General features: G+C 46.2%; 1 protein-coding gene across 1 annotated transcript in view; it reads right to left on the reverse strand.

The window, feature by feature from the left end:
- LOC128943617 (microtubule-associated protein 1B-like) overlaps positions 1-16,488 on the reverse strand; it is a 160,727-nt gene extending 144,239 nt beyond the window's left edge. Inside the window, exon 1 of the mRNA XM_054286512.1 lies at positions 16,308-16,488. Coding sequence (XP_054142487.1) covers positions 16,308-16,488 — 181 coding nt within the window. The remainder of the gene's footprint in view (positions 1-16,307) is intronic.
- Between the last annotated feature and the right edge of the window lie 1,147 nt (positions 16,489-17,635).

Consider the following 17,635-nt stretch of genomic DNA (forward strand, 5'->3'; position numbering starts at 1 on the left):
AGCTATCCTTTGCAAAGTGCTGAGCACTCACAAAAAGCACTCTGGATGGGGATCAGTCACAAGCAAGAGGAAATCTGCCTTTCCAAAAGGTAACAATCATTCAAGGCCCCTGATTTATGACTGCTGGTTCCAACATCCTAATAGCCACATTATGAGATGTCCTGGAATTTACTTTAAAATAGCAATACACTCTTTTATAAAACTGAAAAGACTGAATAACTCAGGAGATACATTAGCCCTATTGCAAGACAATTTTATGAGAAAAAAATAAAGACAACATGTAGCATGTTGCAATTTAATATTTAAATACAAAATATTAAATTGCTGACTTCTTCATTCAAATGCTTTGAAGCATTCCCTTATTTAAATTAAAATGTAAGTGATCTTTTGTTAATGTAATACCAAAATCCTAGTTTTAGACTTTAAAATGCTATGCTTGATCTTTTTTCTTTAAAAAAATAAATCTCATCTTTAGTCACTACCACTTTTCCCCTGACTACTTAGAAAGTGAGACATTTGGCACATATATCATCATAAAATGTATTTTTCTGAAATGTATTTTTAAGGATTTAAATTTGGCCAGAAAAATCACTGTAGCTAAAACGAAAATTTATTGTTTCCTACCATAACATTATGATGACTAAATTTAAAAAAAAAACCAAAACACCAAAACCAAACCAAAACCTACAACAAACTAACAGAACATGTTTTATGATTTTTCTTTATAAAAATAAAGTCTCTCAGACTTCAGGAGAGCAGACTTTAGTCTCTTCAGGGATCTGCTTGGTAGAGTACCATGGGATAAGGCCCTGGAGGGAAAAGGGGCCCAAGAAAGCTGGTTGATATTCAAGGATCACCTCTTCTGAGCTCATAAGCAATGCATTCCAGAGAAGAGGAAGTCAAACAAAAATGACAGGAGCCTTGTGTGGATGAACAAGGAGTTCCTGGAAAAACTTGAACACAAAAAAGAAGACAACAGAGGGTGGAAGCAGGGACAACTAGCCTGGGAGGAATACAGAGATTGAGCAGACAGGGATCAGGTTAGGAAAGCTAAAGCCCTGAGAGAGTTAAACCTGGCCAGGGATGTCAAGGGCAACAAGGAAAGCTTCTATAGGTACATTGATGATAAAAGGAAGACTAGGGAAAGGGTGGACCCTCTCCATAAGGAAACAGGAGATATGGTAGCCCAACATATGGAGAAGGCTGAGGTATTGAATGACGGTTTTCCTCAGTCTTCACTGACAAGTGCTTCAGCCACACTGCCTGAGTCACAGAAGGCAAAGGCAGGGACTGGGAGAATGAAGAACCAACCACTGTAGGAGATGATCAAGTTCAGGAGCATCTAAAGAACCTGAAGATGCACAAGTCCATGGAACCTGATGATGAGATGCATCCATGGGTCCTGAGGGAACTTGCAGATGAAGTTGCTAAGCCACAACCCATCATATTTGAGAAGTCCGGTGAAGTTCTCACTGACTGAATAAAGGGAAAACATAATCCCCAATTTTAAAAAGGGAAATAAGGAAGACCTGAGGAACTACAGGCCAGTCAGTCTCTTCTCAGTGCCCAGCAGGATCATGAAGAAGATCCTCCTGGAAACTATGCTTAGGCACATGGAAAATAAGATGATTTGTGACAGCCAAAATGTCTTCACTAAGGGCAAATACTGCCTGACAAATTTGGTGGCCTTCTGTAATGGGGTTACAGTGTTGATGGATAAGGGAAGAACAACTGACTTTACCTGGACTTGTGCAAAGCATTTGACACTATCTGACGCAACATCCTTGTCTCTAAACTGCAGAGACGTGAATTTGACAGGTGGACCACTTGGTGAATAAGGAATTTGTCACATTCACATTTTCTGAAAAATCCCTTTGCCCAGGATTTTTCTCCTGAGAAGCCGAGAAGCCTCCAAGAAAAATTAAAACAACAATTATCTCATTTGCTTCTCCTCTGTTTTGCTCATGTGGAATGTGTTTGGAGATTGTTTATCCAACAGGTGATTGTTTCATTGGTTTCTGGTGTGGGTTGTTTTCACTCTTTGGCCAATTAGTGCCAAGCTGTGTTGGGACTCTGGAGAGAGTCACGAGTTTTCATTATTATCTTTTTAGCCTTCTGTAAGTATCCTTTCTGTATTCTTTAGTATAGTTTAGTATAGTATTCTTTAATATAATATAGTATCATAAAATAATAAATTAGCATTCTGAGAACATGGAGTCAGATTCATCATTCCTTCCTGCCATGGAGGTCCCACAAATACAATAGGAATTGGCTGAATTGTTGCACTCAAAGAGTTGGGGTCAATGGCTCAATGTCCAGTGGAGACCAGTGACAAATGGCATTCCCCAGGAGTTGGTATTGGGACCGGAGCTGTTTAACATCTTTGTCAGCGACATGGACAGTGGGACAGAATGCACCCTCAGCAAGTTTGTCAATGAAATGAAGCTGTGTGGTACAGTTGACACACTGGAGAAATGGGATGCCATCCAGAGGGACCTTAACAGGGTTGAAATGTGGGCCTGTGCAAAGCTCATGAAATTCAAGAAGGCAAAGTGCAAGGTCCTGCATGTGGGTCAGGGCAATTCCAAGCAGAAATACAGGCTGGGCAGATAATGGGTTGAGAGCAGCCCTGAGGAGAAAGACTTGGGGATGTTGGTTAATGAGAAGCTCAGGACTTAGCAGGGCTGATTGACAGAGCTTTAAACTAGATTGGAAGGGGGGAAAGGGACAAAACCAGACCTGCCAGTGATAAGCAATGGGACATGCCAAAATTGGAGGGACTGAGTACTAGTGAGATCCTTCATTCTGCTCCATGAGTTGTTGGCTATGCTGAACTGCACTTGAGATGTTTCTACACCACCATGAACAGCATGAGGAACAAGCAAGAGGAGCTTGAAGCCTTGGTCCAGTCCTAGAGATATGACACCATTGGCATAAGTGAAATCTGGTGGGATGGGTCTTGTGACTGGTGTGCCATGCTGGATGGTTACAGTATCTTCAGGAGGGATAGGCAGAGCAGGCAAGGTGGGGGAGGGGCATAGTATGTAATGGATGGGCTGGAATGTATGGACGTTGGGAGGAATGGGTTAAAAGCAGAAAACTGGTAAGGCAGATTGTAAATAGGTCAAGTGACCTTGCAGCTGGGAATTTCTCTAGATAAGCCTGTATGAAAAGCAGGCCAGTGATCCTCTGTCATAGACCAAGTTTAATGGTGCCTGTGTCTCCACTTGAGTGCTTCTGCCTGGGTTTTGCTTTGGGGATTACCCAGTTAGTGAGATAACAGAGATAAATTGATTCTTTTTATTCTAGCCATGAGTTTGTGGTTGTTCTGGCTGCCTGCCTGTGTCAACTCACACAAAAGAGCTTGCAGTTGGCAATGGCTTGGTTGAGAACCTCTGGGTAAGGATTAAGGGACAAACAAATATAGTGGATGTCATCGTGGGAGTCTACTATAGGCCACCCAGCCAGGACCACAAAACCAATTAATTAGTCTAGTCATTAGTGGGGTTTTGCAGGACTCTTTCTTAGGCCACTGCTCTTAATTGTCTTAATAAATACTAAGTTTGCCAATGACACTGAATTGGGAGGAGCTGCTGACTCCCTTGAAGGCAGAGGACCTGCAGAGGAACTGTAACAAATTAGAGGGCTGGGCAATCCCCAATGTTTAACAAAGATGAGTGCCAGATTCTGCACCTGGGATGGGACAACCCTGGATATCTGTACAGACTGTGGAACGAGAGGCTAGAGAGCAGCCCTGCAGAAAGGGATCTGGGGGTCCTGGTTGATGGCAAGTTGAATATGATTCAACAGTGTGCCCTGACAGCAAGGAGGGCCAACCATATTCTGGGATGCATCAAGCACAGTATTGCCAGACGGTCAAGGGAGGTGATGGTCCCACTCTACTCTGCTTTGGTGTGGCCTTACCTTGAATATTGTGTGCAGCTCTGGTGACTGCAATGTAAGAAAGATATTAAACTATTAGCATCCAAACCAGGGCAATTAAAATGGTGAAGGGCCTTGAGGGGGAAGCTGTATGAGGAATGGCTCAGGTAACTTGGTCTGTTCAGCCTGGAGGAGACTGAGGGGAGTCATTGCAGTCTACAACTTCCTCGTGAAGGGAAGAGAAGGGGCAGACACTGATCACTTCTCTGTGGTGACCAGTGACAGGACCTGAGGGAATGGCCTGAAGTTGTGTCAGGGGAGGTTTAGGTTGGATATTAGAAAAAGGTTCTTCACCCAGAGGGTGGTTGGAAACTGGAACAGGCACCCCAGGGGAGTGGTCACAGCACCAAGCATGACAGAGTTTAGACAACACTCTTGGGCACATGATATGATTCTTGGGGATGGTGCTGCGTAGGGCTAGGAGTTGGACTTGATCGTTGTAGGTCACTTCCAATTCAGCTCATTGTGTGCTTCTGTGATTCTTGTCATCCATGTGCTTAGAGATGGCCTCCAAAATGAGGTGCTTCAACACCTTTCCAGGAAATAATGTGAGGCTGACTAGCCGGTAGTTCTGTAGGTACTCTTTCTTGCCGCTTTTGAAGATGGGGGTGACATTTGCTTTCTTTCAGTCCTGAGGCACCTCTCCTGATCGTCATGACCTTTCAAATATGATCGTGAATGTCCTAGCTATGGCATTCACCAGCTCTCTCAGCACTTGTAGATGCATCCTGTCAGGACCCATGGAGTTCTGGATGACAAGCTTGCATAGGTGTTCTCTAATCTAATCCCCCTTGACCCAAGAGTCTTTCTTCCAAGAGTCACAGAATCACAGAATGGTTTGGATTGGAAGGGACCTTAAAGATCATCTAGTTCCAAGCCCTCTGCAATGGGCAGGGACACCTTCCACTAGACCAGGTTGATCAGAGCTCCATCTAGCCTGGCCTCCAGAGATGTGGCATTCACAACTTCTTGGGCAGCCTGTTCCGGTGCCTCACCACCCTCACAGTAAAGAATTTCTTCCTAATATCTAATCTAAACCTACCTTCTTTCAGTGTGAAGCCATTCCCCCTTGTCCTGTCACTCCATGCTCTTGTATATAGTCTCTCTCCATCTTTCTTGTAGGCTCCCTTCAGGTACTGTAAGGCCACAATTAGGTCACCCTGAAGCCTCCTCTTTTCCAGGCTGAACAGTCCTAATTCTCAGCCTTTCCCTGTAGGAAAGGTGCTCCATACCTCTTATCATCTTGGTGTCCGTCCTCTGGACTCACTCCAACAGGTCGATGTCCTTGCTGTACTGGGCCCCCCAGAGCTGGATGCAGCATTCCAGGTGGTGTCTCATGAGAGCAGAAGGGCAGAATCAAGTCCCTTAACCTGCTGGCCATACTGCTTTGGATGCAGCCCAGGATAAAATTTGCTTTCTGGGCTGTGAGCACACACTGCTGGCTTATGTCCAGCCTCTTATCTACCAGCACCTCCCAAGTCCTTCTCAGCAGAACTGCTCTTAATCTGTTCATCCCCCAGCCTGTATTAATAGCAAGGGCTGCCCTGACCTGGGTACAACACCTTGCACTTGGTCTTGTTAAACCTCATGAGATTCCCATGGGCCTGCTTCTCATGCTTGTCCAAGTCCCTCTGGATGACATCTTGTCCTTCAGGTGTCAACTGCACCACTCAGCTTGGTGTCATCAGCAAATTTGCTGAGGGTATACTTGATGCTTTTGTCTATGTTATTAATTAAGATATTAAATAACACTGGTCCCAATACAGAACCCCAAAGCACAGCACTCTGAGTCATTGACCACTACCCTCTAGATTCCTTTACCCTGGTCTCCTGGGTAAGAGATCCCTGATATGATTCTAAGCTTGACATGATCAAATAATGTGCGCTTGCAGCCCAGAAAACCAACCACATGATGGGCTACATCAAAAGAAGGATGATCAAAAGGTCAAGCAAGGTGATTCTCCCCTTCTTCTCAGCTTTTTGAGACCTCCACCTGGTGTAGTGTCCTGTTCTAGGGCCCTCAGCATAAGAAGGTCATGTTGGACTGGGTCCAGAGGAGGGCCACGAAGATGATGAGAGGGCTGGAGCACCTCTCCTATGAGGAAAGACTGAGAGTTAGAGTTGTTCAGCCTGGAAAAGAGAAGGTTCTGAGAAGACCTGGCTATAAGAGAGGCCAGTTTGGATGGAGCTCTGAGCAACCTGGTCTAGTAGAAGGTGTCCCTGTCCATGGCAGGGGGGTTGGAACTAGATGATCTTTAAGGTCCCTTCCAACCCAAACCATTCTATGATTCTGTGATTTTTTCCTATTGTTTCCTTGCTTTCTTTTGAAAATAACGAGCAAACAGTTTCACTACTGGTAAATCCAAGCACTGCAGTGATTTTGAACACCAACATTATAGCGATTTCTTCTTTTTCCCCTAAAGTAGTGTCATTAGACATACACAAATGAGCTGGCAAATGGATAAGGGATTGCATGTGAGGAATTGTCTAGTGACCTCTCCCCACATTCCTGAGCATGTGTTTTCATGAAATTTTTTAGTTAAATCACTTTGAGTTTTGGTACCTTTGGGGTACAGAAATGCTTTAAGAGCTGTGTGGTCAACCCCTTACCATGAGACTACTAATATTTCTTCTCATAACCCTTGTCAGGATTTCAGGATGCAAACTTTATTGTCAACACTGCCTCTCATGCAATATATTCTCTTTCAAGGCAGCAGAAACATCAAGTCTTGCACTGTCAGAAACTCTGTTGCAAGAGCTGAAGGTAGAGAAGGAGAAAGAGGGGGAAGAGCAGAGAAACCAGCTCTGTGTAGGTAAACCTTTGCATTTCAAGAGCCTGAAGCCTCTTCTGGTGTAATTCATCCAGGGCTTTTCCTTGTCAGCATCCCAGTCAAGGAAGGACCATGCTTCTTACTGTGATATGCTACCAGCTATTAAGCAGCTGCCATTTGAAACGAAATAACTTTGGAAATAAAGTATCACCTGTGTGTTTCATAACCACTCAAGAGAAAAATAACTGAACTATAACTGGCCACCTCCACTTCCTGAATTTATGCATCATTGTTCACAAGCACAAGCAGTGAGAGTCTTCTGTAAGTCTCCTTATCTTCATTTCTCAAAAATCTCTTGGCCATATGGTACATTTTTGGAGTGTAGTCTTGTCAGACAAATACAGCCCAGCAGGCTTTAACTTTTTCCAGGTCTTGGAAATTTCTGAGAGCAAGACAGTAATGATGATATAATACCACACACGTAAAGCACATATGAAAACTATGACTAGTAAACTGACACTGATCACAAAGCTGAAGTACATTGAAGTTTGTGTGAATCGACACAGGCAGGTGGCCAGAAGAACAACCACAAAACCATGGCTGAAATGCAAAGAGTAAATTTATTTAATTAACTGGCTAACTGGAGGATCCTGAAGCAACATCCAGGTAGAGACACACAAGTGGGAATGCAGACCCCATTAGGCTCAGTCCATTTTGACAGGTGGAAGGCCTGCTGCTTGCACCAATTTATCAAGGGCCCGTGCATGTGCTTTTTATGATCTCTGAGCATTGATCCCTCTCCTAAAACAGGAAGCTCAAGAATGTCCATGAGAGTGCCTCCAAATCTCTCCAGACACCTATGTTATTACTACAGAGAGGATAAACAGCAGTAGGCATAATATTTGGGGTTTGCAACACTTATTCTCCAGGCCTTGATGTTCCCAGCTGCAAGGTGACTTAAGAGAATCTACCATCTCCTCATCATTCTTCTACTTTTAACCCTTTCCTCCCAACAAGGTTCTGAACTTAAAGAAACTACAAGATAGCTCACTGGCCTTTGGCAGCAGGCTTGTGTGGAGAGGCTACAAAGCTTTCTAGAGATCAATTAAGCAATGTGGACTATGATTCAACAATGCTGTGTATTGGGTTATTGGGAGACTGAATGTTATGATTTATGGCTTAAGCATCTTCATGAAGGACCTTTGCCTATTATAAAAAAACTGTACAAAAGCTGCAGAGAAGACTACCATACCCTGAATAGGCCTTCTGACTGAGGCCCTGGACTGCTCCCTGATGGAGATAATATAAAGTAAAGTCAGGTATGGGGTGTCCTGGTTTAGGGCAAATTTATTAAAGAATCTGCAAAGGAGGGCCCCTCCAGAAAGCAAACCCACATGGCCCCTCCCCCCAACTGGTTCGGGAAGAATTCCTCGGAGACAGGTGGAAAGAACCTGTTTATTTGACAGACACAGCACCCCCCAGCACACAAAATGAACAATACCAGATGACACTGCTCTGAGAAAGATGACAAAATCAGAAAGTCTCTTTCGGGGGTGGTTGCTCAGTTCTCAGTCCCTCTAGCGCTGGGGCAGCTGCTGCAGCCAAACGGTGCGAACCCTCTCAGGTCCCAGTCCGGAGCAGGTTTGAGATGGTCGAAGAAAAGGAGAAGAGAAACAGTCCAGGGAAGAATTTGGACTGTTTAGCTAGAGCTAGCTAATAAGCAGAGGCCAAAGCAGAGCAGAAGCGAGAGCAGAAAAGGGAGCAAGCAAAGCAGCAAGCCGAAAGCAAGAAGCGAAAACAGCCCTATGTACTGCCCGTCTCTGTGTCCCTGATAAGAGAAACCCAAACAAAACTTTCACTCTTCAGAGCCGGTCTTAAAGGCACAGAACATATGAATGGGGATACAAGCATCATTGTCACCCCAGGATAGGGGAGAGAAGAAATACATTCACAGAGGGATCAAGCTTAACACCTTTGGGGTGGAGACCATAGCCCCAGGGCTATCAGCTGCAAGGCTCGAACAGACCCTCACACCAAAGGGGAGGGGGGAAGAGAGACTTTGGGTTTCTGGTGAAAAAGCCTCTGGTCAGAGGCAGGGAATGCCCATCCTCCACTGTGCAGAGGAGCCCAGCTGCAGGGGCCCCTTCACCCTGGGAAAAGCTTATCCACAGCAGAGGGCTGTCATGCCCCATGAAAGCCCCCCCCCAAAGGGGTCCCCAGACCCTGCACCAGAGCACTGCAACATGATGCAACAGATTCACAGTGTTGCAGGGGGACAGTGTCAAACTGGCCCCCTGCAAGGGAGGGACCTGGGCATTCCCACCTGGCCCAAACATTTATTAATCCACTGGATTTTATACTTTTCGGCGTGGCATGGTGTGGCACAGCACGGCGGCAGGGGACCCTCACCACCAAGAAGACCAGATGGAGGGAAGCCATGAGACGTCATTGGGACCCCTTGGATGGGTGATGTTTCTACCTAACCCCATCACCCTCTCCCTGTCCCCCTAGCCTCCACACACACTTCTTTTTCTTTCTTTCTCTTTCTTTCTTTCTTTCTTTCTTTCTTTCTTTCTTTCTTTCTTTCATCTTTCTTTCTCTTTGCCTCTTTTACTATTAAATAACATATATCCATTTTTTAGCACCAACATCTAACCTCATTTGGTTTTAATAATGTTTTTTGTGTATATTTCAAACCTTTCTGGGTCCGATCTGTTTTATTCCCAGAGGCTTAGTTTCCTTTGGTCTTCTGTGTTAAACTAGTTCGTAACATGGGTTTGCATGTCAAGGTCTTGGTAGTGGGGGAGCTACAGGATGGCTTCTCCAAGAAACTGTCAGAAGCCTTTCCTATGTCCAGTGAAGCAAACACCAGTTGGCTCCAAGATGAACCAAGTCCAACCCAATCAGTGACAGTAATAATACCTCTGTGATAGCATATATAAGAAGGGGGGAAAAAGTTACTGAGCAGAAGCAAATTGCAGCTGTAAAGGAGTGAAAATATGTGAGAGAAACAATTATGCAGGCACCAAGGTTAGTGAAGGAGGTGCTCTAGCCACCAGAGCAGAGATTCCCCTGCAGCTTATGGTGTAGATCATGGTGAAGCAGCTGTCCCCCTGCAGCCCATGGAGGTTAAGAGTGGAGCAGATATCCACATGCAGCCTTTGGACAACCCCACACCAGAGCAGGTGGATGTGCCCTGAAGGAGGCTGTGACTCCATGGGAAGACAGTGCTGGAGCAGGCTCCTGGTAGAACCTGTGCACCCATGGAGAGAGATGCCCATGCTGGAGCAAGTGAAGGAGTCCTCCCCCTGAGGAGGGAGTGGCAGAAACAACCATTCTCCATGCCCTTGTGCCACTTGTGAGAAGGAGGTAGAAAATCGGGCATAAAGTTAAAACCCAGGAAGAAGGGAGGGGTGGGGGTGTGGAGGCCCTGGAGGGGCTTCTCCTAAGTTACACCCCATTGGCTCCTTCCCCTGTTCCTATGCCTGAACATAGGTGTTCCTGAGTCACTCCCTCCCTTTTCCCTGATTGGGCCTTACCTTTGTACTGCCTGGAGACCAAAGTCAGCCCCAGGGGCCCCTGGAGGGAGAGAGCTGGACCCTCTGGGTGTGTGGGTGTCTGGGACCTGAAGATCTCACCACCGTGCGGCTGAATTAAACATCCGTGAATATTATGCAAAGGCCCTTTTTGCTTCTTTACCTTGGACTTTACTAGCAGCCGTTCAGGCTGCAAAATGAGGGGAAGGTGGTTTTTTAAGAATTGGGTTTACTTCTCATTATCCTACTCTGATTTGATTTGTAATAAATTCAATTTATTTCCCCAAGTCAGGTCTGTTTTGCCTGTGACAGTGAGTGATCTCTCCCTGTCCTTATCTCAACCCACAAGTCTTTCATTATATTTTTACTTCCCTGTCTGTGGTATTCACATTCTCTGAACAGAGAGAGACATAATTCTCTCTCCCAGGATTTTTTCTGCAGAAGGCAGTGAGAAAGCTCAGATAAGAAGAGAAAACAATTCTTATCTCTACTTGCTGCTCCTGTTGTTCATCACATGTGGAATGTGTTATGGAGAGTGTTTACTGAGAATGATTTGTTAATTGGACATCGGTGATGGTTGTTTGGATTGATTGGCCAATTAGGTCAAAGCTCTGTCGTGACTTGGAGAGAGTCACGGGTTTTTCATTAGTATCTCTTTAGTATAGATATAATAGAGTATTAATGTAATATAGTATAGCTTAATAAAGCAATTGCTCAGCCTTCTAGAATAATTGGAGTCACTGCATGTTATTTCCCGGATGGGGGTCGCTCATCTACAATACCAGTCCTCTTGAGGAGAGGAGTGATAGAATGGCTTAGATGGACACTTGGCATCCAGATAAGGTCAAACCACTTAATGCTACTGATTATAGGATCTGTCTACCATCCATCCCTAGCTGCTTTTGTTATTAATCCTAATTTACAGTAGGGATAAGATTCTGATTAGACATGGACTAATGAGTCAGGTAATTTCCAAAATGTCCAAAAAGAAAAAGCCTAGCTATACCATGCACCCAATAGTGCTAGAAGCTGAAGGTGAGATTTGAATAGATGTCATAGGTTGACAAGGAAGTGAGTTTTCTCAGGAAGTTATAGCCAAACCAATCAGTGGTCAGATTTGGATATTGACACCTGGTGTAACCACTGAAGACATGGACACACCTCTAAGAACACAGGGGGTTAAAAGCAGACAACTCCCAGAGGAACTCTCTTTTGTTCCGGTCAGTGAAGAGTTCAGACCTCCCCCGCCCAGCCTGTGGCTGGGCGGGGGAGGGGAAGCCATGCAGCCTAGGCTGAGGTAGGCCAGGAGCCCTGGACAGAGAAGGGGGGTGAAGGGAATGGAACCGGGCCAGTGTCTGCAGGATGGAGGGCTGGAGAAACACTGAGATGTCCCGGGCAGGACCCCCCCCCCCCCCCCCCCCCCAGAGAGAGAGAGCCTATGCCACCTTGAAATTTGATATCATGTGCTGGCAGCACTAAAGCAGAGGGGAAAGAGAAGGAGGGGGGAAGGTACCCAGCTGTGGGAGTCCTGGACAAGCTGCTGTGAGATTTCAGCCATCCTGAGGGCAGCAGAGCCCGAGACTTTTACCCTTTCTTGGACAAAGAAAACTTTGCGAAACACTAATCCTCCTTGATCTGAAAAAGAGAGGCAGCCTGGGACCTGAGATGTCAGAAGAAGATGGGAAAGAATCCTAGGTGGGAAGAGATGATGGACTGGCCTTTGGCTGGACTTTTTCTTGTATAGCCATAGACTGAACCAATTTTCCTGTAACACAGTGTGAGAGTCTGTCCGAAATAGCCCTCATCTGCCTCACAGTCATCATTGGGGAGACCACTGAAAAAACAAAACCCCTAATGTGTGCTGATCCTGTAGGGGGAGAGTCATGTGCCTGAGACCTGAGAGCATTGCTAAGCTATTGTTTTTACAGGTATTGTTTGCTGTATGCTACACTGAGCCCAATGAGAAGAAGAAGGGGCACCATGCCCTTTTTGCAACAATAGCCTTGGAAGCTGTCCCACCTCTTGGCCTGGCTGGACTTCTCTTGAGTTTCAGGTGGCCTCCCACAGAAGACCCTCACCTGTTTTACAACCACTGTGACAGACTGAGATGTAAGAAGCCTCTCCATCAAGAACTGAGACATGAAACCCCTATGTGAAAAGGCCCCTCTCCTCCTTCCAAGGACTGGGACTGAAACCCCCAACCCAGGGGAGGTGTGTGGGGGAGGCAAGCTGACCAAAGTGAGATGTTTGCCTGCAGGATGTGACCACTGGACCACAAAAACAATGGCTCTCGTTTACTGCTGAGAACATAGACTACATGTTACATCTATTCCTTATTGTACCTGTTTCCCCCTCTCCTCCCTCACAATTTTCAATAGAATTATCATAATAAAAACCTCTGAGTTAGCTAGAGATTTTGAGATCTCCCTGATGTAACAGGCAGATCCTCGACTGGACTGGACCAAAGGACTTCATCTTTATGTTTGGTAGCTATATCCCCCTCTCTCTCTCTCTTTTCTCTTTCTTTCTCTTTTTCTCTCCCTTAATCCCTCTATCGCATTTTGCTGTGGTCATTCAATAAAGGTATATTTGTTTTGATTATTACTGCAAATCCCCTGTGCCGTGTCAGTTTTTTGCACCCTGAGATCAATCCACGAACCATCACAAAACCCATTCGTGAGGATGGATCGTGACACACAGAGACTGCATTTAGGGGGATGCAATGGCTTGAGCCAAGAAAGTGACCTGCTGTAGTGATTGCTAGTGCAGGAGTGAGAGGGACCTGCTGCAGTGACTGCCAGTGCAGGAGTGAACAGAGAAAGATGAGGAAGGTATGGTGGTGCCCTCTGTCTTCAGGGAAGAAGATCTCTATTCTCAAGACCCTTGGCCCCAGGGGAGGTGAAAATGGGGGGGGGGGGGGGGGGGGGGCTGTTGTCCCAAAAAGAGCAATTGGTTTTTTTTGGTACTTGGCAAAGCATCCTTAAAAGGAATCCTATAAGCAGTTTTGGTCCATGGACAGTGGTGAGAGCACTGTGCATGGAAGGAGGATGTCACGATGGCAGATTTTCTCTGGGTAGTGCCATGGAAACATAAAAGGTTTCAACTGTGTTTCCACTATGGTACAAGAAAGATTCCTCTCTCCCTTGATGAACTGAGAATTGATTATCTGAGAAGTGGCAACTTGACTGACAATCCAAAATTTTGTCTCACTGTGCTTTGGTGGAAATTGGGTGGGGGGAGGAGGAATGTTTTGGAAGGTTTTCATTTTGAATTCTGTGTTACTTTTATTATAGTATAGAGTAATAAAGTTTTTTAAATTTATTTCTGAGCTTGAGCCTGCTCTGCTCTGTTTCTGGTTGTATCTCACAGCAGCCATTTGAGAAAAATATGTTTTCATGGGTGCACTGGCACTGTGCCAGCACCAACTCATGACAATAGAATATCCCAAATCTGCAGCTGTATGATTCAGCATTCTGGATGCAAAAAATCTGGACATACATTATAATGTAGTATGTATTATATACCAAATCAGGTTTGGGTAGAACAGAGGCAATTCTGGAACTAAAATACAAGATCAATCCAATGATGTATATCATTAAAAGCATGGAAGTAACTAGTGGAAGTATGACTGAACTGGAGCTATTTCTGCAGGCTTAGGAGTGCAATGCCTCTAGACACAGGACTTAGCAGACAGGGAACACCCAATGACATCTGCCAAACGAGTGGAAAAATCTTGAAGCTTTGTCTTTGCTCCCTCTGTTTTTGGTGGACAATGGGTTGGAAGATTGCCCCCTTAACAAAGTGACATCCTAAGTGTAATTACTGGAAATTCAGCTCACCATACTATTCCCTCTTCATGACATGTTGAGAAATTACTGTGCATTCCACCAGGTTGCATGGTATCACACCACTGATGTGTTATCAGCAGATGTTTTCTTTGACATGTACTGTAGTTCAGTGCATGAATACACACTTTTCAGTGATGGTACTTAGGAGACGCACCAGAGAAGACAGTGAGGCAGAGTTATCAAGAACCCTAAGGCTATATTGAGAATAAAGGTTGAAAGAAGCAATTTTTTCCAGACTACAGCATATTTTTCCATAAGAAAGAGATTATCCAAGATCATATTTGCCTCACATAGAGCTTCAGACTCCTAGTATACTCATCCAGAACAATGCACCTCAAAATTTGATCAAGGTTTTTTCCTAGCAGGCAAAATTTCAATCAGACTGACACCAGGAACCGTGAGGTGACTTCTAACCTAAAATGATTAATAAAAAGGCAAAAGCATTCCTTCTGAAGATCTAAAACTGCAAGTGGCAAGAGGTAGACAGAGGCAACAGAGCTATGTGGCAGCAACTGTACAATAGAAGAGACTAATAGAAGAGTGTAATGAAGAAACTGAAGAGCATTTTTTCAGAGAAGAATGGCATCAACTGTTTTGAGGGCATAAGTATTAAAATGTATAGAGCAAGTGGACAAAAATGTAAATAAATGTAGTCGATATACTTCTGGCACAACCAAAACTTAAGATAGCATTAGACAAGTGCAGTGCTGAAGAGGCTCTGAATGACAAAGCATCTGACTCAGTAGTTGTCTCTAGGAGACAATGGTAGCAATAAACATGCACAGGTCACAGTGAAGCTGGTTAGCAGTGATGAGAGAGCCTTTTACCACAAACAGTTATGAAAAAAGAATCGAGAGAAATTGCCAACTAAAGTAACAATAGTTGAGAAAACAATAGAGACAAATCAAGTCCTAGCTGGACTGCTGAACCACACCTATAAGACAAGGCTGCTACCAATTCCCCTTTCCAAGGTCTCTCCTAACAATGACAGGATTCTGATATTTCTGTTTTCACCAGCCCAGAACAAAAATATGTTACAAAATCATTTATCAATTGAATTTAACAAACTACAGAGCCCAGCAATAATTTTCTTTGTGCTTCATGCCACTATTACAGCAACAGGGCTCTGTTCCCCTCTCCATGCACACTACAATTTATTGTATCAGAAACCACATCGAGAAGTTATAATATTGTTATTTCACTAGCGATACCTTTCTGTATTGCTGTCTTCAGGACAAATAAACAGTGAATCATAGCATCCTGTAGCTGGACAATAATGAGGCTGATCACTCAGGTATTAGCCTTATTACCCGTATATTTTTGGGTTTTGAAATATCTATGTGCATATAGAGCCTAGGTCCTGAAAAATTCTCCAGCCAGGAGAAAAGTCTCGTAGCCGAAAGTTAGACACAATAGGCACAGCCGCATTCCTGCTCAGGGATCTTTGTCACTGAGAAGGAAAACGCTCTGGATCCCGCTGATTTGGTTTCGCGGTGGGGAACAAGGGTTTGCTGAGGAACCGAGGGAAACGCCAAACGGCCGCCCCGCAGCCCAACCGCCCCAGTTCCAGCCCCGGTTTTTTTTGGAGGCGCGGACGCCCTTTGTCAGCTCCGGGCTGCCATAGGGACCGCAGTGCGGACTGCGCCGGGCCCACCCGCCACTGTGTCCCGGCAGAAGGTCTCGGCGGCGCTAGATCGCTGCCGCAGCCACTCCACTCCAACAGTGGTGAGGAGGAGGCTTGCCACCTTTGACCGCTGCTCGCTAGACGCTCCTGGGGATGAACAGTGGGGCGCAGTATACGTCGAGCCGACTGCGGATCTTTGTGCGGGCGGTAGCAGGGAGCGGCCGCCGCCGCCTGCAGACGCCGCACGGGGACCGGCCCTCAGTCGCTGACCGCTGCGGGCGGCTTCCCGGCGCTCGCACCCGACGGAGGGGTTCCGAGTCCGGTAGGACGGGAGGGGCGTGCGCGCAGATGGGTCCCTCGTGCAATAAAAAGAAGAAACCAGAGACCTAGACTTCGCAGCTTATGTGTCTGTGCTCTGCATGTGTCGCTCCGATCATTAGCAAGAGCGTCCAGGCACCCCCACCCCGCCAGCCGAACCCGGTCAGCGCCCCTGCTGGCCCCGCGCGGAAGGGGAAGAAAGCGACTGCCTGCCCTCTGAGGGGAAGGCGTTTGCGGGGTGGGGGCTCCGGCGCTTCCTGCGTCTCACCTCGCTCGATGTTGGCGATAGCCCGCCGCAGATGCTCTTCGGTCACCAGCTCGCCAATAACCACCAGCAGGTAAAATTTTCTGTCCAGGAAGCGGTGCGAAAGACTGGGCGAGAGGGAGGTGGGGTTGGGGATGCTACAGGAGGCTTCTGAATCCATTTCTACCACCACCACGGTGGCCATCGCCGGCGCCTCACTCCTCCGCTCCGCGGCTCCGGAGTGCTCGGAGTGCTGGGGGGAGAAAGGTCGCTCCGCGGCTGCTCCGCAGAAGGTAGAGAGTGAGGGTGGATGGGGAGGCGGCGGCGCTTTTATATGGAGACGGTACAGGGCAGGGACGTGGCGAGGAGGAGGAGAAGGAGCAGGAAAAGGGGCGGGGGGGCGGGGAGGGAGCTGGCGCATCCCCGCACAGCCACTTTTCCAGCATGCACAGCTGATGTCATCTGCGGCAAATGCTCCCGGCGGCGGCCCCCGGAAGCAGGAAGAACGCAGGGGGGAGAACAATTTCCCGAGGTGCCGCCGCAAGGGTGGTCTTGAGGTACACCCCGACCTTCCACGTGAGCCCTCCGCTTGTGTTCTCCTGGCCGGCGAAGGTCTGTCGTCCCTCACATATACAACCTTCTCCTTTGCCCTCCTGCTGTCTTACCCTGTCTTACCAGACCCTTATTGTTGTCTTGGCCATCTCCCACTCCCCGAGGCTCTGCCAGGATCTCAGCCTTGAAGCATCATGGCCGTGCCGAGGCTCCAGCTGCAACCCTGATGCTGGATGAAAAAAGCTCCATTGTGCAAGGCCAAGAGTTCAGTCTCCTGAATCGTTCTTGTGGCAGTGCAGCAAAATTTTAGTCGTATTTCCCTCCCTCCCTACTGGCAATCTAAATATTTTTGTTAACTTTTTTGTTTTGTTTTAAAGCAGTTCACTTAATAAGATACTAAAAACATAGGTTTTCTGCACATTCAGGTATAGATATAGATATAAATGCTTATGCCAGAAAAGCAGTGTTTCTGGACAAGATGCTTATACCCATACTCTGAAGGCTCCAGAACTTCAAAGGGCTTTGTGTAACTAATTTTGACTGGGCTCAAGCAATTCCAGGGAGAACTGGTATCAGAAAACATCTACAATTACCAAAACAAAAGCTTGGTTCCTCTTGATTACCATGTAAAAGTTAGACATCTGCTCCCCAATACACAGAAACTCACTGAAGAGAAATTCAATCACCTCCTAAAAGTTTTTTATCCCCTTCTATAATGGGATAGAGCAGTCTGAGATAAATCAGCCTTTCTAAGATGTTCCTCTCACTTTACTGACAGATGCCAGGCACTGATTTACACT

The sequence above is a fragment of the Melozone crissalis genome, unplaced genomic scaffold (genome assembly GCF_028551555.1).
Source record: "Melozone crissalis strain CALT ecotype California unplaced genomic scaffold, PUWL_Pcris_2 ptg000049l_1, whole genome shotgun sequence".
Lineage (NCBI taxonomy): Eukaryota > Metazoa > Chordata > Aves > Passeriformes > Passerellidae > Melozone > Melozone crissalis.